A 24,833-nucleotide genomic window follows, 5' to 3' on the forward strand; every position below is an offset into this window, starting at 1 on the left:
TAAAATATATATGTTTAACATGGATTATTGCTATTTTTGTCCACTTTATTCCCTCAGTCCCCCCCCCAGTGCATTTTGTTGTGTGACCCATGAAGTCATTTTTTTCCCTGACAAGCAGAAGTTGAAAGTTGAAACAGCCTTGTTCATATTTTTTTGGCCCGAGTACTCAGTACTGCACCTGGCGTGTCTCTTCTTGTCGTCACGATCAAGTGTTGCCACGTAGCCTTGGAGGTACTTCTGCAGCTCATTGAAGGTGCCCACCGTCTGATCAAATGTCCTAGAAAAACAACAACTGCACGTCAGCAATGGAACCGCTGGAATGTTGGCCGATAGCCTCCGAAACCTCAACGTTGATTTAACAGACGTGTCACACCGAGATGAAGGATCGCTTTTTTAACGGGAGAAAATCAGGTAAAAGGACATTTTTCACGCACTGACAGCAGCGGCGGCGGCAGATAGATACCAAAAACACGCCATCATATGTTTCCTCACACGAGATCACATCATGTTAGTTCTTGTTAATCACATTACACTGCAGGGTGCTAAGAGGACAAACGGGAGATTTAATTTTCAGATGGTATTTACACATTTTTCAGAGGTGATTCTGGAAGGAATCTCAGCTCAGTGTTTTGCTTCATACTTCATAATTTAATCAACAATATTTTTGGGTAATGATTCACAAAATTAAAAAAAAAAAAAAAAGATAATTCTTTTAAATCAGATTTCCTGTCACAACATCACACAATTACAACATAGGATGAGCAGATGAGTTTAGGAAACGGTGAAGTCCCCCCTCCCAAAATACTCAGCTGCAGATCTAACCCTAACCCTAGATACAGGACTATCTTGTCTTGTATCTTGTCTACTTTCAAATTCAAAATACTCACTCTCTGTCAATGTCATCATCACTCAATGGGCAGATGGGTTTAGGAAACGGTGAAGTTCCCCCTCCCAAAATACTCGATTGAACTTACAGCTGCTTCTAGATACAGGACAATCTTGTCTTGTATCATGATCCAAAACATTTTAAACCTGTTATTAAACCTATTATTTGGGTACTCACTCTCTGTCAATGTCACCATCACTCAATTACATCATAGGATGGGCAGATGGGTTTAGGAAACGGTGAAGGTCCCCCTCCCAAAATACTCTGCTGCAGCTGCAGAACTAGATACAGGACTATCTTGTCTTGTATTATGACCCAAAACATTTTAAACCTGAGAAACTTCTTCCAGCAGCGTCTAACCAACAATATTATTTGGGTACTCACTCTCTGTCAATGTCACCATCACTCAATTACAACATAGGGTGGGCAGATCCCTAAGTTCCCCTCACCCAAAATACTCAGCTGCAGATCTAACATGCTTCTAGATCTTATGTCATGCCCCAAAACATTTTAAACCTGAGAAACTTCTTCTAGCAGCATCTAAGCAATAATATTATTTGGGTACTCACTCTCTGTCAATGTCAATTACAACATAGGATGGGCAGATGGGTTTGGGAAACGGTGAAGATCCCCTCCCAAAATACTCTGATTCTACTCACAGCTGCAGACCTAATGTACTACTAGATACAGGACAATCTTGTCTTGTACCATGACCCAAAACATTTTAAACCTGAGAAATTTCTTCCAGCAGCATCTAACCAACAATATTATTTGGGGAGTTTGATGTTGATTTAAGAAAACTCTACTTTCAAATTCAAAATACTCTCTGTCAATGTCACCATCACTCAAGTACATCATAGGATGGGCAGATGGGTTTAGGAAACGGTGAAGATCCCCCTCCCAAAATACTCTGATTGTACAGCTGCAGATCTAATGTGCTTCTAGATACAGGATAATCTTGTCTTGTATCATGACCCAAAACATTTTAAACCTGAGAAACTTCTACCAGCCGCATCTAATCAACAATATTATTTGGGGGGAGTTTGGTGTTAATACTTACTCTCTGTCAATGACAAGGCACTCCACCCCGTTCTCATCAGCAATGATATTGGCAGACCTGACATCATCGCTGAAAAGAGACAAAGAGAAGTACAGTGCATCAGACTCATCAACCCACACTGACATATTCTGACTCGTCTCGCTGTGTTCGTGCATTCACAAAAATTCAAAACCATGCAAGTCATAATTATTAACAGGCTCAGAAAGTCACAAATTTACAGATTTAAACCTAAAATGGAATTAATTGGACAAGTGTCGTATTTACCAGATGCCTCCTGTTATTACTTTGCATTAGTTTTGTTTTACTGCCATGTTTCCAGATATTTGAACTTTACCTGAACAAGCAATTTTATTAGTCAGTCATGATTAACGGGCTCAAAAAGTCACAAATTTACAGTTTTAAGCCTAAAATGTAATTAATTTGACAAGTGTCACATTTACCAGAAGGCTCCTCCTGTTATTACTTTACATTAGTTTTGTTTTCCTTCCTTGTGGCTTTAGCATTAACTTTACCTGAACAACCAGTTTTTGGGTTTTTTTAAGTATATATTTTGGGGCTTTTTGCCTTTAATGGACAGACAGGTAGACAGAGACAGGAAACTGAAGGCACAGAGGGGGAATGACATGCAGGATATGACCGCTCGGATTCGAACCGGGGTCGTCTGCAGTGAGGACTATAGCCTCAACACATGGGCACATAGCCTCACCCACTAAGCTAAACACCGCCCCACAACTAGTTTTATTAGACTGGGTTACTTGACTTAAAGCTGAGCTATGCTTGAAACAATCGAGTTCATACACTGTGTTATTTTACCACATATGAATTCAAGTGTGTTGACACAACTAGCAGGTGGCCAAACTCAGAAGTGAGGCAAAAAGCCTGCTGATAATCGTGTAAATGATAGATATCGGCGCTCACTTTTGGTTAGCTTCCCCTTTGAGGCATTCATGGTGTTGTTCTCAAGTTTACAAACACGAAGAAAATGATGGAAGTAGTTCTGTGAAGTGTGGTGTATTCCAATAAAAGAGCAAATTGTGGCATTTCAACATGTTTTATTGTCTCGTACTTCAACAGTTTCTCCTCGCCTCTTTTGTTTACCCCCCTTTTCACGTAACCCTGATATCAACTATACTACATCTTTCCCTTTGTTAAAATCATAGTTACTGTTACTTTAATACCAGCGGCACAATCATCTATACTACATGACGTATGAAAAGAGAGAGCTTGATACAGTTTCAAATCCTGCTTTCTTGCTTATGGCGCTTTTCCACTACGCAGTTCCAGCACGACTCGACTCACCTCGACTCGGGTTTTTTAGCGTTTCCACTAGGGATAGTACCTGGTACCTGCTACTTTTTTAGTACCTGCTCTGCTGAGGTTCCAAGCGAGCCGAGCCGATACTAAATGTGACGTCAACAGACTGCAGGCCACTGATTGGTCAGAAGAGTTGTCGCTGGAAGAGTCATGAGCCGTCCCACACAAGAATCAAACCCGGCATTTTTAAATACCAACAACAGCGTTACAGCCATACGACTCAATTGTGTTGCTTTGTGTGTGACAGAAAGCCACATACAGCAGCAAGTACACCATCGCCTCCATGTCCTCCATTGTTTATGTGTTTGTATCGCATATAAAACAAAGTCACGGCAGTTTCGCGGAGCTGGTGCTATGACGACCTCGCCCACGTTGAGTAGGTACCTTTTTGTAATGGAAAAGGTCGTTCCTGGAACCGACCCGAGGTGAGGCGAGCCGTGCTGGGACTGTGTAGTGGAAATGCGCCATTACTTTTGCATTGAAACTGGCTTTTATTGTTGGCTTGTTGGTTTCAGAAAGTTACGAAATTTGTTGTAGCCCTCTCAGACTTTGTTTGAAGCATATTGACACCTTTTAATAACAACAATAGGAAATTAGAAAGAAGTCTAAGTAGCATCTGTAAAAGTCAGAATCAGTGTTTGCCGTTACCTTATGAGTGCTTTCTCTCCAAAGTACTCTCCCCTCTGCAGCGTGTTGATGATCTGGGGCTGTTTGTGGGCCTCGGTGGTCTGCGTCACCTTCACCTGCACAACACAGTTAGCCGTAACGTTTAAAAGCACTTTTCATTCATCCGCAAGTCGAGTGTCATGTTCACCTCTAGCAGCTTTCACAGGTGCTTCCAATTTACTCCAAATATTTTTACATGCTTTGTAAAGAGTTAAAATTCGGAGAAACTGAAATAATTGACATATTCAATTATAGTAATTGAAACAGGATGAGTGATTCGGTGGAGGAGATGCACTTCATATTTTCTTGACGTGCTGTCAAAACAGACACATTAATTGTAGGAGGGTTTTTTTTTTTTTTTTATTCAGACGCCTCCGTTTAGCTCCGCTCGCCGTTCCTCAAACTGCTACTCGCGCAGTTTTCAACAAAAACACAGCAGCAGCCGCCTGGATTGTTGTAGGCTGAACTTTCTCTGTAATTTGTGAGGCTTTATAAACCAGTGGCCCACCCCAGCCGAGGTCAAACACCCCCGCTCATGCACCCAATCGTGCCGCGGTGACATCACAGCCGTAACGACCAGCGTGTGTTTTAGCTAAGTGTCCCGTTTGACCTGTGTGAACTTCACTTCCCTTGTTTTTCCTGGTGGCAGGCGCTCTCAGAGTTTATTCCCTCCCTGGTCATGGGGGTATAAGAGGGCGGGAGGGTGAGAGGTGGGGGTTGGGGGGTAGTGAAGCCATTTCCTGTATTAGCCCCCACTCCTCCCTAAACAACATGTGTGTGTGTGTGTGTGTGTGTGTCTCTCTCTGGTTTGGTTAGCTTAGCGTCGAGGAGCTGCTGTCTCAACATCGGCTCATAATGGCATTTTGAAAGTCCCCTGTGGACTAACTGTGGCCCCTCTCCATCTCCCCTCGCCCCCCGGTGTCAGGTTGCCGACTTATCAGACAGACAGGCGGGTGAGTCATAGACCCTGCACCTCCCAGACTCACATACAGTTTGACCAACGTGTTGTTTTGCTGATGGATCGGGAAAAAATAGGATTGTACTTTGGGAAGAAATATCAATTAAATAGGTTATGAACCTTTCTAATGGACTGCATGAATCATCAGTCAGGTGTACAACAAGATCCATTAAGGGCTCAAATATAAGGACACTAAATAATGTAAAGCACTTTTATATAGGCAAGGCAAGGCAGCTTTATTTATATAGAGCATATTTCATACACAATGGCAACTCAATGTGCTTTACATAAAACATTTAACAGTAAAAATTGGAAACAGAAATTTGAGAAATAAAAATAAAACAAACATTAAAACATACAATTAAACCCCCCACCCCTCCCTCCCTCCTATCTTCCTTCCCTCCTTCTTTTCTCCATCCTTCTTCCCGTCCTTCCTTCCTTCCTCCCTTCCTCCTTTCTTTCCTTCATCCTTCCTCCCTCCTTTCCATCCTTCCTCTCTCCTTCCCTTCCTTCCTTCCTTCCTTCCTTCCTCCTTTCATTCCTTCTTTCCTTCCTTCCTCCCTCCCTCCCTCCTTTCATTCCTTCCTTCCTCCCTCCCTCCTTTCCTTCCTTCCTCCCTCCCTCCCTCCCTCCTTTCATTCCTTCTTTCCTTCCTCCTTCCTTTCCTCCCTTCTTTCCTTCCTTCCTCCCTCCCTCCCTCCTTTCATTCCTTCTTCCTCTCTCCCTCCCTCCCTCTCTCCCTCCCTTCCTTCCTCGGCTCGAGGACAACAGGAGGGTTAAATATAAGGTTGTAGCATAAAATAATGATTTGTTTTGCTTATATATGGAAACAGTCCAATGTTGCCACCAGGAAATTCCTGCTTTCCACATTTACTCGCAGGATGACCCTCCTGCTTTATTTACTGTCATATCCAGTTTTCTTTACAGTTTTATAGGAAAACAACATGCAAGACTGTGGGGGCAATAGTGGTATTTCTGCAGCCATTCAATACTGATGCTGACTGATGAGAAAAGCCAATAGACTGAAGCAGCCATCCTCATTAGTGCATCTGAGACCTTATACAGTATTGTCTAAGGGAGACACTGGAGGATTCATTTTGTTGTTGTAAAGGACGGGATTAAGGCTTGTGTCTCTGGTCCTCGTGTGTTTTCATTGTTACAAAGCCTGAACAAAGAAATCTGTGCAGTGCAGCCTGTGTGTTGTAATAACCAACGAGGATAATGACACAAAATGGAATAACAAATAACCAGAATTGTCCTTTGTGTGTTGGATATTGGTTTGAAATGTTGACTGACTGTAATATAAATGTTGCTCCCTGACTAGAGAGGTTTTTTGTTCATTTTTTCAAGTGAGTCATCTCTAAGGCACTTTTAATACGTTTTGAAGTTTAAAAAAAACAACGATAAAAGCTCAAAATATCAATTAAATTCTCCATTTTTGTTATTGACTATAAAACTTTATGTTTGCACTGCAATTAATGTGTCATGCTGTAGCTATGGAACAAATAAACGCAGAAATAGTGTGTAAGGGGAATTTTTGTGTTTTGTTGACTCAGTTTTAGACATGGAAAGCTTAAGTCTAAAATTTAGATGGAGAGAGGACATTTTTTTGGTTAATCCTAACTTCTTCATTAGGATAGTCTGGTTTTATGTTTACTTTGAAGTTTGAATTAGTCAAGTACTCAAGTACAATGTTAAGGTACTTTATTTGACTATTTCCATTTGATGCTACTTTACACTTCGACTCTACTACATTTATTTGACAGCTTTAGTTACTTTTCAGATGAAGATTTGGCACAATGGATAATATAACAAGCTTTTAAAATGCAACACATTGTTAAAGATGAAACCAGTGCTGTTTTGTCTTTTGACATCTTTTAAAAATCAGTGTGTAGTCGGCTCACATTTCAGATGTCTATAAGTTGTTAACAGCTCCACCAAATAGTGATTTTCCCTCTAAACTTCTCACATGCTTTCATTTCTATAAATGTTCAAATGATCCAATATTTCAGCAAAAATCAAAGATTAGAGAAAAAGTCCAAAAACTGAAAACACATGTGTGTATCAGAACTTTGTTTTTTCTTCTTTCCCATTAATCATCTCACCAGCCCTCACATTTATCTGCTGACCCTTCGGAGGGCCCCACCCCTATGTTGGGAACCACTAGACTAAACTAGCTAACTGTATATAAAGTAGAGTAATCTAGCTAACTGTATATAAAGTAGTGTAAACTAGCTAACTGTATATATAGTAGTATAAACTAGCTAACTGTATATAAAGTAGTGTAAACTAGCTAACTGTATATAAAGTAGTATAAACTAGCTAACTATATAGTAGTATAAACTAGCTAACTGTATATAAAGTAGTGTAAACTAGCTAACTGTATATAAAGTAGTGTAAACTAGCTAACTGTATATAAAGTAGTATAAACTAGCTAACTGTATAAAAAGTAGTGTAAACTAGCTAACTGTATATAAAGTAGTGTAAACTAGCTAACTGTATATAAAGTAGTGTAAACTAGCTAACTGTATATAAAGTAGTATAAACTAGCTAACTGTATAAAAAGTAGCGTAAACTAGCTAACTGTATATAAAGTAGCGTAAACTAGCTAACTGTATATGAAGTAGTATAAACTAGCTAACTGTATATAAAGTAGTATAAACTAGCTAACTGTATATAAAGTAGTGTAAACTAGCTAACTGTATAAAAAGTAGTGTAAACTAGCTAACTGTATATAAAGTAGTGTAAACTAGCTAACTGTATATAAAGTAGTGTAAACTAGCTAACTGTATATAAAGTAGTGTAAACTAGCTAACTGTATATAAAGTAGTGTAAACTAGCTAACTGTATATAAAGTAGTAAACTAGCTAACTGTATATAAAGTAGTGTAAACTAGCTAACTGTATATAAAGTAGTGTAAACTAGCTAACTGTATATAAAGTAGTATAAACTAGCTAACTGTATATAAAGTAGTATAAACTAGCTAACTGTATATAAAGTAGTATAAGCTAGCTAACTGTATATAAAGTAGTGTAAACTAGCTAACTATATAAAGTAGTGTAAACTAGCTAACTGTATATAACTAGCTAACTGTATGTAACTAGCTAACTGTATATAAAGTAGTATAAGCTAGCTAACTGTATATAAAGTAGTGTAAACTAGCTAACTGTATATAAAGTAGTGTAAACTAGCTAACTGTATATAACTAGCTAACTGTATATAAAGTAGTATAAACTAGCTAACTGTATATAAAGTAGTATAAACTAGCTAACTGTATATAACTAGCTAACTGTATATAAAGTAGTATAAGCTAGCTAACTGTATATAACTAGCTAACTGTATATAAAGTAGTATAAACTAGCTAACTGTATACAAAGTAGTATAAACTAGCTAACTGTATATAAAGTAGTGTAAACTAGCTTCACCTCCAGCAGCTACAACAGTAACATGCTGCTCTAACACTGATGCTTCACTATTAATAATCTAATGATGTCATATATAATAATATATCACTACTTTTACTGTAATACTGCATACTACACCACTCATAATACTGCAGTACTTTGACTGTAATACTGCAAACTACATCACTCATAATACTGCAGTACTTTTACTGTAATACTGCATACTACATCACTCATAATACTGCAGTACTTTTACTTAAATATGATTTTTCATGCTGTATTCTACTACATTGCTGTACTGGTACTTTAACTGAAGTAAATGACCTGAATACTTCTTCCATCACTGGAGTTAGTGAAGCATCAGAGTTGCAGTTTGAGGAACTTTAATGAGCTGCATTGTGTGCTTGTGTGTGTGTTTGTGTTGCTTTCTCATGTTACCTGTTAAAACTTGTCAGACACGTTACCTTTCCCTGTGCGATGATGTAGAAGGTGCTGCCCTCTTCTCCCTCCCGGATGACGTATTCTCCTTTGTCATAGTATTCCTAATGTGCAGAGGAGGGGGAGGGGAGGAGGACAACAGTCAGAATTGAAGCATTGCATTGATTGAACCATCGACCCTGCTGGTCTGATTCCTGGTTGCCGATCCCCTGCGGGATGAGAGCTAGAGTTCAGATCAGTGATGCTCTGTTATTCAGAGCTTCTCAAACTGCTGAGCAGGGAGGCATTTTGAAGGGTCAATGGGATTAATGAAACATGAAATACAGGTCAATAGTTGATGCTACTTGTGAAGTTTTTAAAGGGTGTCATGGACCTTTCATCATGCAGATTCATTTTATAACAACCTTATTCACAGGCTGCTATAATTACTTCTTTTACCACTTGATCATTTTTTGTTTGGTTTAGTTTTGTATTGAATTCATTACAGTATTGAAAATGAGAGAAGAAAGCACATTCTGACATTTTGAAAGCTTTAGGCAGCAAATGTTTGTTTACCTTGATTAAATTAACTTACAAAATAAATAAGTACGTTGTTTTCTGTTACTAATTCACAAGCAATCCATCACTTACTAATGACCTTATTTTACTGTACTGTATCTTCTCTACATCATAGTTTATGCTGCTGTCAGGAAACAAGAAAAGTATTTTTCACAAGAACAGATTACAGGAGTTTGGCTTTAACTGCAGATACAGAGAGAGCTGTTTTTCTGCTGTGATGCAAAGTGTAAAAAACAGGTTAAAAAAGAAGCTGGGTTCAAAACATCATCCATTTTTCTTCCACATTTGCTCATAGTCAAATAGTTCACTTAAGACTATTTCAGACAAAACTTATGTTGCTATAAATACAGCAGTTTTAAAGGACCAGTGTGTAGAATTTAGTGGCATCTAATGAATGGACTTGGCAGATATTGAATATAACATTCAATGTTTTAAATTAATGTGTCATCACCTGAAAATATCAATTAATCAATAGAGTCATTGTGTATTCGTTACCTTAGAATGAGCCCTTTATATCTACATAGGGAGCGGGGCCTTTTTAAATGAGGCTGCCATGTTTTAGACTACTGTCATGTTTCTACAGTAGCCCAGAATGGACAAACCAAGCACTGACTCTAAGGAGGGCCTTTCGAATATTTGTGAGTTTCATGGCCACCACAGGTTCTCCTACATACTTGTAAGGGGTGAGTAAGATGTAATTTAATTGGTTGCAATCTACAACCTCACATTTAGATGCCATTAAATCCTACACACTGGTTATTTAAAGGGTTAGTATCAACATGGAGCGATGCAGTTAGTTAGTAGGTCCCTGTTTGTATTGTGCATGTTGTTGACGCAAATGCACGTTTACAACAAAATTGACTTCCTGCTGTTGATTTTAGGCATCTTAATAAAAGTCTTATCAATGATTTAGGACAGAGGTTAAGCTGCTGAGGTTTCTTGATATGCGATTTTAACAGACAACCTGCCAGCCGATCACAAACCAGTGCTTTCTATCATAAACCAGGCGGGGAGTTCTGGTCCTCTGAAATGAGGCCAACGCGGAAGTAACTTAGAACTACATTCTATCAAAAGGCCACCAGGGGGCGACCGTCTCTATACAAGTCAATGGAGAATTCACCAACTTCTCACTTGATTTCTAACCTCAGTAAACATTTTCAAAATGTGTTTATGGTCTCAATCGCTAGTTTAAAGCCTTCTTCAATGCAGTATGATGTTCATTTGGGACATTTTGGCCTCCCTGATTTTATATTTGACGATAAAGCAGGGTATGCATTAGGGCGTGGCTACGTCCTGATTGACAGGTTGATTGACCAATGTCCTCGAGATCCAGCCCTCGCAACCATAGCAACCTCCCCGCTCCACCCATGGTCCCGCCTCATGCCCATATAAGTAAAATCCGTGTTTTTATTTTTCCCAGCATGCACCTGAAATTTTCAAGATGGCGCTGCCTAGATTCGAAACTATTGGCTTCTGAGCAGCAGTCCACAAACCAATGGGTGACGTCACGGATGTTACGTCCATTTCTTCTATACAGTCTATGTCGTAAAGTAAAGACGCTGCTCATTTGCACACCACAACACAACTCAGTTAGGGAAATAAAACCCCAACTGAAGAAGTTTGTCTCAATATTTAGTTCAGCTTGACAGATGACATTAACCTGAACGACACTTTGAAATAATGTTGAGTTAAACACTGAGGCACAGTATGTTCTCTCTGTCCGGTGAGGTGCCATTCGGAGACAAATGCCTCTATTTCACGCTGTCAGTCACTCTCTGTTCATATCAAACCAAACACCCACCATAAAACAACTACAGCACTAAAGCTAAGAGGCTGAATCAGCGAGCTGCCAGATCACCTCCCCATTTGAGAGCTCTTAGTTGAAGACGAGGAAGTGCGAAGAATGAAGTTGACCAGGATGAAATGTTCTCTGGGACAGATGCCTAATTCCTGCAGCTGAGACAACTGTCCACGGCTGTAATCCATTTGACTATAGAGGATCTTGGCAAAAAGAGGACAAACAAATCAGAGCAACCACGCGTAAACATTCCCCTTCGTGTTTACTGTCAAAACTCTTGACACAAGTGGCATTTTCCTTGAGCGTCCGAGCTTGTTTACGCCCGGTTTACGCTTCAGGAGAGCCTAGTTTAACACCCGTCCATGACAGCGGAGACAACATGCCAAGGTTTTGTTTATAAAGACTGTCTGGGATGATACAGTGACTGTGCAGGGGAGCGACGGCGTTTGAACGGTGCCTCAGGTTTTTGTTATATATCCGGCTGCTGAGGCTGAATCCTGAACCGGAGCCAAACATTTACCTTTTTTAGGAAAAGCTGAAGTAAAGCACATCTCTCCTTTTAAAATACTTCAAGTACCCTGACCCCAATAATCACATACATCCCCCTTCTGACTTATCTTTACCATCAACTTTACTCCGCTTATGTCAGTGTTGGAAAAGTACCACTTGTGCTCTGCTGCGTTGTTGAGTTTGGCTGCAGTCGGCCTATTTTCTGCAACTGACTGTCAATCGACCAGTCACAGCATATACACAAACTGCATGTCTCTCTCTCTGCTGCTACTAGTGACAGAAATACTAAAAAAAGAAACATAAGGTGACACGTAACCACAGTGTTCAGCAGCCCCCAGGTGGGCTGACTCCTTGAAAGCACCACGCTGCCTTCAAGGAGCTGATGAAATCACAGAGTCACGACATGAGCACGCATGAATGATTTAAAATGAGCTGAAATATGAGAGACAAGTGATACTTTCTGACACTCCAACCTATGCAAGAGCAGATTTTTTATATATAACAGCATTTGATTCACATGGTTCATATTCTATTTGTGACCTATGTAAGTTGAATTTCAATACCTCTGTCTGGTTTCTGTGCAAATTTAAGGCCAGAACAATAAAGTATGCATTATTGATACACACTTAAAATGACCTACAGCTTCCTGATATCTTCCAGTCATGTAAATAACAATGAATGTCCTTGATAAGTAGCAAAAAGTCGCAGCAGTGTGATATTTTACTGCCACAAAAAGTTTAACGGTCTGCTGCACAAAAAGCTTTTGACTTTGAATTTATCAGATTTTTGTGAAGCTTCCCTCTGGTGCCAAAAAAAAAAACCTTCACTTTTTTTTTTTCCACACATGCCGTTTTACTCCCCAACATACTTTGATGTGAGTTATTCCAACTCATGAGACAAAAATCTTCTTTTTAGCTGGACCGGGTTACCAGATCAACATTTTTCCGAATTAGTAAAGGCAGATGGTTTAAGATGAAAGAAAAGCGATCACAAAGCAGCAAGCTAATCTTCTTACTATATTACTGTATAGTTATTGGCTTAGCTGAGCTTCCAAATTCAGACTGCTTTTAGTAGTAGCAGCAGCTTTTTAGGTAAGCTGGTTAAGACTTCTGAAATGGTATTACAATAAAATTGATGCCGGGATCATGAGTGAATGACAAGATAAGTTATTACCGTCTTAATTTTTATGTTTTTTATGTGCAACAGAGCTCCTTCTTTGCCATCGAGACTTTCCATTTCAAGTTCCAATCTGCAGATCTGACTAAAAACCTGACAGAGGATCCTTAAAACGAAGTACTTGGATCCCCACACACACACACACACACACACACACACACACACACACACAGACATACAATACAGGAAAGAAACACACACACACACACACCAAATTCCATTTCCCCACTGTTTGACAAGAAGCTTCAATATTATCTGGCGGATTCTCGACGAACATCTGCACCACTATTAGGTTACAGCCGCTCCCCCCCCACACCCCCCCGAGATGCAATAGAAGCAGCTCCATTAGAAAATGACTGAATAAGGAAATTCTCTCGTTTGGGAAAACTAGTAGGATGACCGGCGATTGCGAGAGAAAACGTCCTTGAAGATTTCATTGTGAAGAGAAGATGCTGAGAAAGGCTTTTTTTTTTTTTTTTTAAGTTTTTTTTTTTTTTTCCCACCCGTAGCTGACAACCTCCGCTCCGTTGAAATACAATGCTTATAAGAGGAGAAAATGAAGTAAAGGCATTCTCCTGCGTGTTTCAACATACACACACATACACACACACCTTCACTTTAACTTTAACACACTCGTATGTTCTCACACCAAAAGCCTGTCACTCGCACATCTTTAAGAAATCACTCGTTCCTCCATTTGAATAAACACTTTCTGGGGCCTTGGTCAAATAATTATGGTAACAATATACAGCGTCTGGCGATGACAGGAATAATATCGGCTCTGTTCATCAACAAGGTAATTTGTGAGGTTTTGCCAACTGGAGGTAGAGAGAATATGCTGACATGCAGTAATGGTATATGGCCAAATGGTAATGATATTTTGACAGCAGCTATCTGCAACGCTGGGGCTCCCATGAGCTTCCAGAAGGGGTTGCGCAATCCTGAGAGGCAATACAATGAAAAGTCAAATTGTCCCTCCTGTATGTAGGAAAAGAAAAAAAAAGAAAGAGAAAGAGAGAGAGAGAGAGAGAGAGAGAGAGTTTGACAGAATAACTTACCACCTCGAGGCAGTCCACTATTTTGCTTAGCTTGTCCTCTGGTAGATTAGCCAGGAGTGACACACTGACAGAAAAGAGAAAACACAGATGATGAACATTAATTTCTGCGTATACACTACGATACAAATGACTGTACTCAGGGATGGCAGTGCCTTTCATGTACAAACTACATTTCCTGTGTCACGGTAATCAAATAATGCCTCAGCTTTAGACTGTAACTGAAACATTGTGCATATTGTGTAATCCAGTTACCTCTTTTTATGACTGTAAACACTTTAACTAAACTTTTATACAATCAAGATCTACAAGTCGAGGTCTGGCCAGAGGGATTTTTATTCTTTCTTTTGTTCTCCGTTGCCAATGACAGGCTCACATATAATGAATATATATAGCAGCTAAATCTAAATATATACACTAAACCAGGGGTGTCAAACATGCGGCCCGCGGGCCAGAACCGGCCCGTCTAGGGGTGCAATCCGGCCCCACTTTCCTTCCATCTGTCCTTCATACCTTTCTTCCTTCTGTCCTTCCTACCTTTCTTCCTTCCGTCCTTCCTTCCATCTGTCCTTCCTCCCTACCTTCCCCTTTTCCCTTCTTTGTTCCTTCCTTCTGTCCTTCCTCTCTACCTTCCCCTTTTACTTTCCTCGTTAGTTTATTCCTTCCTTCTGTCCTTCCTACCTTTCTTACTTCCGTCCTTCCTTCCATCTGTCCTTCCTCCCTACCTTCCCCTTTTCCTTTCTTCATTCCTTCCTTCCTTCCATCTGTCCTTCATACCTTTCTTACTTCTGTTCTTCCTTCCTTCCATCCTTCTGTCCTTCCTCTCTACCTTCCCCTTTTCCTTTCTTCGTTCATTTATTCCTTCCTTCTGTCCTTCCTACCTTTCTTACTTCCGTCCTTCCTTCCTTCTGTCCTTCCTCCCTACCTTCCCCTTTTCCTTTCTTCGTTCGTTCCTTCCTTCCATCTGTCCTTCATACCTTTCTTACTTTTGTTCTTCCTTCCTTCCTTCCTTCCTTCCTTCCTTCCTTCCTTCCTTCCTTCCTTCCTTCCTTCCTTCCCTCCATCTTTTTATTTAATGATCTGGCCCACATGATATTAAATTGGTCTGTATGTGGCCCTTGGATGAAAATGAGTTTGACTCCTCTGCACTAAACCCTGTGTCCAAACATTTGACTGGTGCTGTAGTGGAAATCAGAGCTAAAAGAGAGAAAATAATGGATTTAGATGGTGGATGGTGGATGGTGGATATAAATATGACTGGAGTGGGATGATAATGTTGCTGTGTGTCTGCTGGATGTGTAAATAAGCAGTTAATTGAGGAAATGGCAGCGATAATAACTAGATAACCAACAGTGTATGAGGGCTCTGTTGCTGTGAGTTTATCTTTTTAATCTCTTTGCTTCTTAGCGGCTCAAATATTGATTAATTTCTCTCATATTTAAATTATCACAAGAAAACTGAGCTTTGTTTTGTCCACTGGGGCAAAAATGTATGAATTTAAATACCAAAATTAACAATTATTCTGTTATTTTGCCAAATAACATCTCTAAATCTTAATTATCTTGACTATTATTTTGTTTTTGGACTATTTGACCAAATAGTTAAATCTGAAATTGCACCTTTACTACTATATGTATGATATCAGATAAAATAATTGTATAATGAAGAACTGCCAGAATGACTTACTGAGCAATTGAACCCCTTTTTCTACCTTTTGGACCCCAGCTGGTGGTCATTTCCTACTATAACCATCAGATAGTTTGATGTAGGTGTTTGGTAACCATATTTATATCATATCCTCAGAAAACACTTGTTCCTAATTGATAAATCAGCGTTGAGTCAAGTCAGAGATCTCCAAAATACCACCTTAAAAGTCTTCTTTGCTTTCTTATATGAGGAAAACTTGTGGTATTGCTAACAAGAATTATAACAGTAAGATGATGTTAGCTTTTTGGGGCTAACCTTCAGATATATGTATACTATATATCAGATAAAATAATTGTAGCTCCAAAAGTGACTTACTGAGCAATTGAACCCCTTTTTCTACCTTTTGGACCCCAGCTGGTAGTCATTTCCTACTATAACCATCAGATAGTTTGATGTAGGTGATTGGTAACCATATTTATATCATATCCTCGGAAAACACTTGTTCCTAATTGATAAATCAGCGTTAAGTCAAGTCAGAGATCTCCAAAATACCACCTTAAAAGTCTTCTTCGCTTTCTTATAGGAGGAAAACTTGTGGTATTGCTAACAAGAATTATAATAGTGAGGTGACGTTAGCTTTTTGGGCTCTAACCTTCGGAGGAAGTTGCGGTACTGTTCATGTCTCATCTCAGCGGTCCTCCTCATGATGTTCTGAAACACCTCACGGTCCAAAGCCCACGTCCGGACTTTGTTCACCGCTGAAAAAAAAGCATCACATCACATTCATCAATACTTCCACAGCCTCTGACCTTTTTTAAATGAAATAGTACGTGACCTGTGCCCCTGATTAGTAAATACTAAATGGGGCCAACAGCTGTTTTCAATAGCAGAACGTCTAAAACCTTGTAGACTGAAAGCATGTTTTCTATCTCAACTACAAGAAATGATGTTCTTCTCTTTTGTCAGATGGATAAAGAAAGTGACAAAACCCCCTGCTATCTGTATGCTAATTTCAGTGGTGAGTCATATTATAGAAAAGGCTCCAGAAATTCAGGGACAGGCCTTTTTGTTGATAGAAGAAGAAGAAGAAGAAGGAAGCGGCTGTTGAACGTTTGACATGAAGCGGTAGCAAAGACAGATAACAACTAACAACAATGTTTCCCCATGTTATCCACCTCATCTGTTACCATGTAAAACCTCCACTCACAGAAACTTGTCAAACTGTTTTTCCAGTTCACCCTGAATATTGAGGTCAATTCGTTGTCCCTCTGCCCCCCCCTCCCCCCCTCTCTCTCCCTCCCTTCCCTCCCTCCCTCACCCCCAAGCAAGGGCAACCAGTCAATTACTTGGTTAAATATACAAACCTGGACAAAGAGCACTCACATACACGGTATGCACTTTCCAAATGCCAAGGAGGGTGAAAACCAATCAGAATGCAAAGCTGTGGATATCATTGTAAAGCCTTTGTCAACACACTCATGCAAAAAGCTTGTTTACCTCAGTCTAATGACCTATCTGATTCTCCGCCGTCTCTATCAGGTGATTCCTCGGCTTTAAGAATTCAGAAGTGTCGGATTACATTCAGGAGTTAACAGCATTTTTTTTGGTGGGCGGGGGGCATATAAAAGAATATGTTTAAGTACCTGCAGAAGATGGGAAACCTAGTGTCACTCATGATGATGTGACAGGCACAATTAAAATTCAGTAGGTGATAGAGCTGGGCGATTATGGCAAAAATCAAAATCACAATTAATTTAATTTTTAAACTTGATTCTATCTTTAGAGAGTGAAAATAAAGATGTTTTAAGGTGTGACGCTGTGGTTAATGTGTTAATGTCTAGTTTACTTGGTTAGAACTATGTAAAGATCATGGTTTGGGTTAAAATGAAGGAAGGAAAGACGGAGGAAGGAAGGGAGGAAGAAGGAAGGTAGGAAGGAGGGAGAAAGGAAAAGAGGAAGGGAGGAAGGAAGGACAGAGGAAAGAAAGGAAGGAAGGGAGGGAGGAAGAAGGAAGGAAATGCAGAGGGAAGTGAGGAAGAAGGAAGGTAAAAGGGAGGGAGAAAGGAAAAGAGGAAGGGAGGAAGGAAGGAGGAAGGGAGGACAGAAGGAAGGAAGGAAAGAGAGAGAAAGGAACGAAAGAGAGAAGGAGGGAGGGAGGAAGGAAAGGAAGAAGGTAGGAGGGAGGGAGAAAGGAAAAGAGGAAGGAATGAAAGAAGGACAGAGGAAAGGAAGGAAGGGAGGGAGGGAGAAAGGAAAAGAGGAAGGGAGGAAGGAAGGAAAGAAGGACAGAGGAAAGGAAGGGGGGAAGGAAAGAAGGAGGGATGGAGGAAGAAAGGAGAAGCAGAAGGAAGCTGTGGTTAATGTCTAGTTGACTTGATTAGAACTATATAAAGATCATGGTTTGGGTTAAAATCATCACTGGAGACAAGTTTTCAAATTCCTTTACAGATATGGAGCCTTTGTTGTCATGGCAACAGTGAACACCACGATTAACTGACATGAGCAAGATTAAGTCGATTAGAGTTTCTAAATGTCGGTTTTCGATTAATTGCCCTACCTTAACATGAAATACAGCCTAACTTCATATTGGAAATCAAAGTAATCCACATTGTCTACTTTACCATAAATATACATTTTGGCCCCTTCTCTGCCCCCATTTTCTCTCCAGCCTCTAATGCAGCGACAAAGACCAAAAAAAAAAAAAACCCTCACCGGCTTCCTACCTAGAGACACAAAAGTCACCTGTTTAAAGTTTAATTATTGCTTGTTGAGGTTCAGCTTAAAATTTGAGCTGTTTGAATGGGTTTATGACTAGTCCGCAAATACAGGAGTGATGAAAGATGATGCTTTTAAAGGGGGGGGGGGGGGGGGGGGGGGCGGGTATGCTTAAAAAAAAAAGACAACTGTCATCTCATTGGTCTTATTAAGATGACAGTCGTCTATGTTTCAGGCACACTTGAAGCATTTTGAGAAATCCACTTATTTGCTTTCTTGCTGAGAGTGAGATATAAAGATGTACATCATTAGATACTAGAACAAGATTCAGGGCATGTTTAGCCTAGTTGAGCATAAATACTAAAAAAAAAAAAAAAAAAAGGGGGAGCAGCTGGTTTAGCATTGACAACAAGACCATTGGGAAGTCTCTGTTCCTGTTTGTTATCTTATGTTGAATTCTTAGAGGAGAATAATAACCACTGCCTTCTTTAGTAACAAATGAAAATACGTAATTCATTAAGATTTTTCTAATGTTCCAGCTCCTTCCTGCTACTGGTCATTATACTTTCATATCAGTGCATTAGGTATTGTATGGAGCAAGACTCAGGGCATGTTTAGCCTAGTTCAGCATAAATACTTAAAAAAAGGGGGAAGCAGCTGGTCTAACTCCTGGTTTTACTCTTATATTGAATTCTTGGCTGTTTTCTTTTGCATCAAATGGGAAAACATAATTCATATAGTTTATTTCTAATTTCCCAGCCTCCTCCTATTACAATGGCATACCTTGCTAAATATAAACATGCACAATACATTATGCATAACCAAATATAACATAAAAAGAAGACAACAAGACATCAGGAAGTCACTGCTCCTGGTTTTAGTCTTATATTGAATTCTTGGCTGTCGTCTTCTGTGGAGGAAAATAATAAGCATTCCTTTTTTCCTTTTGCATCAAATGGGAAAACATACATTTCCCAGCTTTTTCCTATTATTACCTGGCATACCTTGCTCAAGCTATTCTTCCTCGGGTCCAACCATAGGCATAAAAGTGCCCAATACATAATGCATAACAAAATATAACATTACAATATAATAAAGTAAAAAGGAAAAAAATATATATATACATACAATATATATTTACATTTGCAGGCTTTTCCTCCTATTACAATGGCATACCTTGCTAAGTATAAAAATGCACAATACATTAACATTACAACAGAATAAAGTAAAAAGAAAAAGATACACACGATACATACACACACACATATTCATATATACATAAACTAGGGCTGTCAGCGTTAACGCGTTAATCGCATCCCTAATCTACGCGTTAATTTTTTTTAATCGCATTTTAATGTTGCAAGCCTTTTTGTCCCTTCTACTCACCCGTAGACGGCTCCTCTAGCTGTAGCGCTATGCTTTGAAGTGGCCTCCTGCAGTAAACCTACCGCGCTGATGGAAAGTAAGAGAGCTACTGGACTTTTGAACGGCTTGTTTAACTTTAAAACACTTCCAGACGCTTCAGTTGACAAGTCAAAAGTAAAATGCAACCTGTGTCAAACGGAGTTTAACTACCACCGGAGTACGTGGAGTTTGAGTTAGCACCTCCACGCTAAACACCCAGGTGCAGCCAAGCCAGCCTCAGCTCCACCAAAGGACCATTTTGGAGTGTGGGAGTCGCAGCAGAGCCGTGATTGATTCCCAGTTAAGACACTCTGGTAAGAAATGCTTTACATTATGGGCTTAAAACTGCCTTGAAATGTAAAATAACAGGATTTTAAACATGCAATTCAAAAAGCGATTAATCTCGATTAAAAAAATTAATCGTTTGACAGCCCTAATACTTATACATACATATATACACATACCAACGTAAAAGTGAATAAACCAGTGGAATAAACCTTCACTATACTTCACTGCATTTTTTAAATCTCTAATCATTAAGTGTTAGACGGCCTAATTTCATTGAGCACAGTTTTGATTTGGGTAAAACCAATATGCACCTCTGTGTTTGTGCACCGAGGAGAAGAAATAGGACACAGGATTAGACTTGTGTTACATAATGTGTGATCATCTCTGCCACAAGGTCACAGATTGAATCCCTGCAGCAGTCAGTGTCTCCATCAGCAGCCAAAAAACACGGACACACTGACTGACTGACTGACTGCACTCACATACACCATACTTCCATCACATACTTCCGTCTCTATACAAGTCAATGGAGAATTCGCCAACTTCTCACTTGATTTCTAACCTCAGTAAACGTTTTCAAAATGTGTTTATGGTCTCAATCGCTAGTTTAAAGCCTTCTTCAATGCAGTATGATGTTCATTTGGGACATTTTGGCCTCCCTGATTTTATATTTGATGATAAAGCAGGGTATGCATTAGGGCGTGGCTACGTCCTGATTGACAGGTTGATTGACCAATGTCCTCGAGATCCAGCCCTCGCAACCATAGCAACCTCCCCGCTCCGCCCATGGCTCCGCCTCATGCCCATATAAGTAGAATCCATGTTTTTATTTTTCCCAGCATGCACCTGAAATTTTCAAGATGGCGCTGCCTAGATTCGAAACTATTGGCTTCCGAGCAGCAGTCCACAAACCAATGGCTGACGTCACGGATGTTACGTCCATTTCTTCTATACAGTCTATGGCAACAACACAACAATCAGATGAGGAGAGCTTCAGATGAAAAAGTGGTTTACCTCGTACTGATGCCGTCCGTGTGCAGTTGTACAGAATGGCTAATTCTCCAAACGTGGTCCATACTGTGATGGATGTGAGCAGTTTGTTGTGTTGAAATACATCCAGCTTCCCATCTGTAAATATAAAAGCAGGACATTCAATAGCTTTTTAAAAACCTTAGGACACAGAAAATAAGACTGACACATTGGGTCTAAATTTAATTTGATTCATTTAAGACAGGACACTTTTCTACTCTTCAGGACATCACAAAAATTTGACCAGTTGGCAAGATGAGCAATTAAAAAATATCTTTAAAAAATGAAATTATTAAAAATTAAAAGCAGCATCAGGTTTGTTAAGGTTGGTTTTATGTCATTTGAAATATTTTCACCATTTTCAACTGAATGCTCCTGAAAATGTCAAATGGTGTAACCACAAAAGAATGATAAATATTAAATATTTTATCCACCTGCAGTGTATTTAAGTGGACTTATACTAATAATGTAAATGTTTCCTGATCTCCATGGTTACCCAGATTAAATGTAATATTTAGAACAATAGTATTCCATTAGCTTTATTTAATATAAAAGTTATAATGTAAGATCATGCCAAACTAGTTGATATGCTGTTTTATTGACTATTTACTGTTTTTAAGCAAGTTGAATTATTTGGTACAAAGTTTTTATGGTTACACCACTTAGACATTTTTACGATAATCCTCTAATATATTCTCTCTAAATGGATTAAAAGCAGAAATTTGATGCTGGGTCCACAAAAAAAGAATGTGTATATTTATTTTCACATTTTAACCCCTTTAAATTGAACTTAAACCACATGGACACACTAAAAAACATCATTGACCCTTATATAGACAGACTTTTCATTAAATGGAAAATGCCTTCCTGCAAATAAGCAGGTGTATGGATTCTGTTACAGAGACAGACTCAGAAATAAGAACAGACAGGACTGCCGGTTTTATTTCCTGTATTTCCTGTGAGTTTACAGTTTTACTTTAGCCTCTTTTACAATATTGATTCTGGAAGGAATCACAAAAAAAATAATAACTCCTCTTGTGACCATCTCTGGCAAAAAATGTACGCTATGTGCTTAAAAAAACAGAACACAATACCTCCACTAAATTGCTAAAAACCTTTATGTAAGAAAACGAGGGAGGGAGGGGAAAAAAAAGAGAAAAGAAAATCCTTGTCTGTTCTTCCTTTCCTCATCGCTACCATCTGTAACCTCCTGCTGTTCGCACAATGAAAGACGTGACATGTATTTTTAGGCTTTTGGTCCACTGCTGACCCTGAAATGAAATCATCTGCAGCATGAATTATGAAGTTGAATTAAAGACTTCATTAATGAGATTACAATCACTGGCTTCTGACGTCTGTACGATTATTTCAAGGGGCTTTCATTTGCAGGATAATCATTAATCATGAGCAGTTTTAATGTCTTAGTAACGAAACACACATATGACAAAAGCAGACGACTATGTTGGATTCAGTTTTCGTCGTGAAATATCACGAGGTCATTGCTGGTTTTGTAGATTTTTACGTCACAATTACCTGTTTAACCCTCCTGTTGTCCTCAAGTCAAGGAAGGAAGGGAGGAAGGAAGGAAGGATGGAAGGGAGAACGGAAAGGAAGGAAGGAAGGAAGGATGGAGGAAAGAAGGAAGGAAAGGAGGAAGAAAAGGAGGGAATGAAGGATGAAGGAAAGAAGGAAGGAAGGTAGGAGGGAGGGAGGTAGGAAAGAAGGAAAGAGGGAGGGAGGGAGAAAGGAAAAGAGGAAGGGAGGAAGGTAGGAAAGAAGGACAGAGGAAAGAAGGGAGGAAAGTAGGGGGGAGGAAAGAAAGAGAGAAAGAGGGAGGGAGGAAAGAAGGAAGGAAGGTAGGAGAGAGGGAGGGAGAAAGGAAAAGAGGAAGGGAGGACAGAGGAAAGAAGGAAGGGAGGAAGGTGGGGGGAGGAAAGAAAGAGAAGGAGGGAGGAGGAAGGAAAGAAGGAAGGTAGGGGGAGGAAAGAAGGACAGAGGAAAGAAGGAAGGGAGGAAGGTAGGTACGAAGGAAGTAAGGAGGGAAGGAAAGAAGGACAGAAGGAAGGAAGAAAGGGGGATGGAGGAAGGAAAGAAGGACAGAAGGAAGAAGAGAGGAAGGAAAGAAAGAAAGAAGGAGGGAGGAAGGACAGACGAAAGGAAAGAAGGAACAGTCAAAACAGACGGGGTCAATTTGACCCGGGAGGACGACAGGAAGCTTAAAAATACATCCTAAAAATCATTTTACATTATAAACATATCTTTTATAAACTTTCTAAGGAGTTTCAGGGTTTCATCATATTACTTGACCCTTCATCCAGGAGAAGGGAAATCATCACTTTAACATCAGACAGCAAAACAAATACTGGGACATTTTGTCTGTGATTGTCAAATTCGACTTCACCACCAGCCGCACTGGCACATTACCCGCCATTGTTCAGAAAGTCCATGTGGTGATCTCAAAAATGTAGTCGCCCTGTAATTTGGAGAAACTCGCTGGTGAAGTTTTGGTCGTACCTACGTCAGAGAACCATTAAATAAGTATGTAAATGAGTAAGTAAATAAGTGAATTAGTGAGTAAATAAGTAAATTGATAAATAAATATGTAGTACAGAGTTGAGTTATGTAGCTTACACTGTGTCTGGGTGCCTGGATGAATACGTTTAGGCCCCAAAATTAACTTCTTCACCTTCCTGCCAAGAGCTGGTAAACCAGAAGAATTTATTCTATATACACCTGCCAAGAATACTTTTCACAGGCCAAAATAATTATAATCTACATTTTTCATAGAATAACATTAAGCTAGTTAACCATCCAAACAATGGGGGAAACGTTTGGTTGGTATATTGATATGTGTTTGAGGAGCGTAGTTGATTTGATTGGCTCTTTGTCAGAGAAGCTGAGCAGAAACCAATAAGGCAAAGGTTGAAAGCACACAAGGACCCCAAAAATAGATATCTCAAAAACGCCAAGGGGGTCGGTGTGGCAGGTGAGTGAGATTTTTATGCCAAATTCAGAGATTGTTTTGTCAGCAGCACTATTTGATAATTGACTCTGCTACATCAATGGTCACTTGAAATGTCGCCAAATAGCTGGAAAGCACACACGAGGACAAATGGGTAAAAATGAATCCTTAATTTAATTTGAAATCAGACTAAAGAGCCGAAAGATACTCAACATTTCCCAAGATTTCTTCATGATGTGCTTGTTTTGTCTCCTTAAAACAAGAACCAGCTCTTCTTATATCTTAAAGGACCAGTGTGTAAGATTTAGTGACATCTAGTGGTGAAGGTGCAGATTGCAACAAAAATGAACCCTTAATTTGACTTGAAATCAACCAAAAGAGCCGAAAGATACTCAACATTTCCAAAGATTTCTTCTTGATGAGCTTGTTTTGTCTCCTTAGAGAAAGAACCAGTTGCACCAGCTCTTCTTATATCTTAAAGGACCAGTGTGTAAGATTTAGTGACATCTAGTGGTGAAGGTGCAGATTGCAACCAAATGAATAAACCTCTCATCACTCTCCTAATTCAAGCATGAAGGAGAACCAATGCTGGAAGCTTGAGTAAAACATGAAAGACCTCCGTGGAAGAAGACCTGCTCATGCTGAGGTAACAAAAACACAGCTATTCTTCTTTTCATGGGATTATATATTAATTAAAACATACTTGAATGAACCTGCACCTTAAGAGGACACCCACACATTACTAAAGTCACATCTAACACAGATATTAGTTGTATCTAAATGTCGGCACCATGCAATTGCTACGTAGCTAACTGAGCTAACCAATAAAGCTAATGTTAGCTTAATAATATATGAGAAGAGGTAGTTTGACCATCTGATCTCATGCCTAATTAAAATGCAGTTTAATGACCATACAAAGTGTTTTAACCCTCCTGTTGTCCTCGGGTTAAGGAAGGACAGGAGGA

At 39.5% G+C, this 24,833-nt stretch overlaps 1 protein-coding gene across 1 annotated transcript in view; it reads right to left on the minus strand.

The window, feature by feature from the left end:
- The window catches only part of prkg2 (protein kinase cGMP-dependent 2), a 44,774-nt gene that overhangs the window by 8,006 nt on the left and 11,935 nt on the right, over positions 1 to 24,833 (minus strand). Inside the window, exons 3-9 of the mRNA XM_053326256.1 lie at positions 20,892 to 21,005; positions 16,123 to 16,228; positions 13,827 to 13,890; positions 8,753 to 8,830; positions 3,909 to 4,003; positions 1,947 to 2,015; positions 179 to 277 (exon numbers count right to left, since the gene is read on the minus strand). Coding sequence (XP_053182231.1) covers positions 179 to 277; positions 1,947 to 2,015; positions 3,909 to 4,003; positions 8,753 to 8,830; positions 13,827 to 13,890; positions 16,123 to 16,228; positions 20,892 to 21,005 — 625 coding nt within the window. The remainder of the gene's footprint in view (positions 1 to 178; positions 278 to 1,946; positions 2,016 to 3,908; positions 4,004 to 8,752; positions 8,831 to 13,826; positions 13,891 to 16,122; positions 16,229 to 20,891; positions 21,006 to 24,833) is intronic.

The sequence above is a fragment of the Scomber japonicus genome, chromosome 9 (assembly GCF_027409825.1).
Source record: "Scomber japonicus isolate fScoJap1 chromosome 9, fScoJap1.pri, whole genome shotgun sequence".
Lineage (NCBI taxonomy): Eukaryota > Metazoa > Chordata > Actinopteri > Scombriformes > Scombridae > Scomber > Scomber japonicus.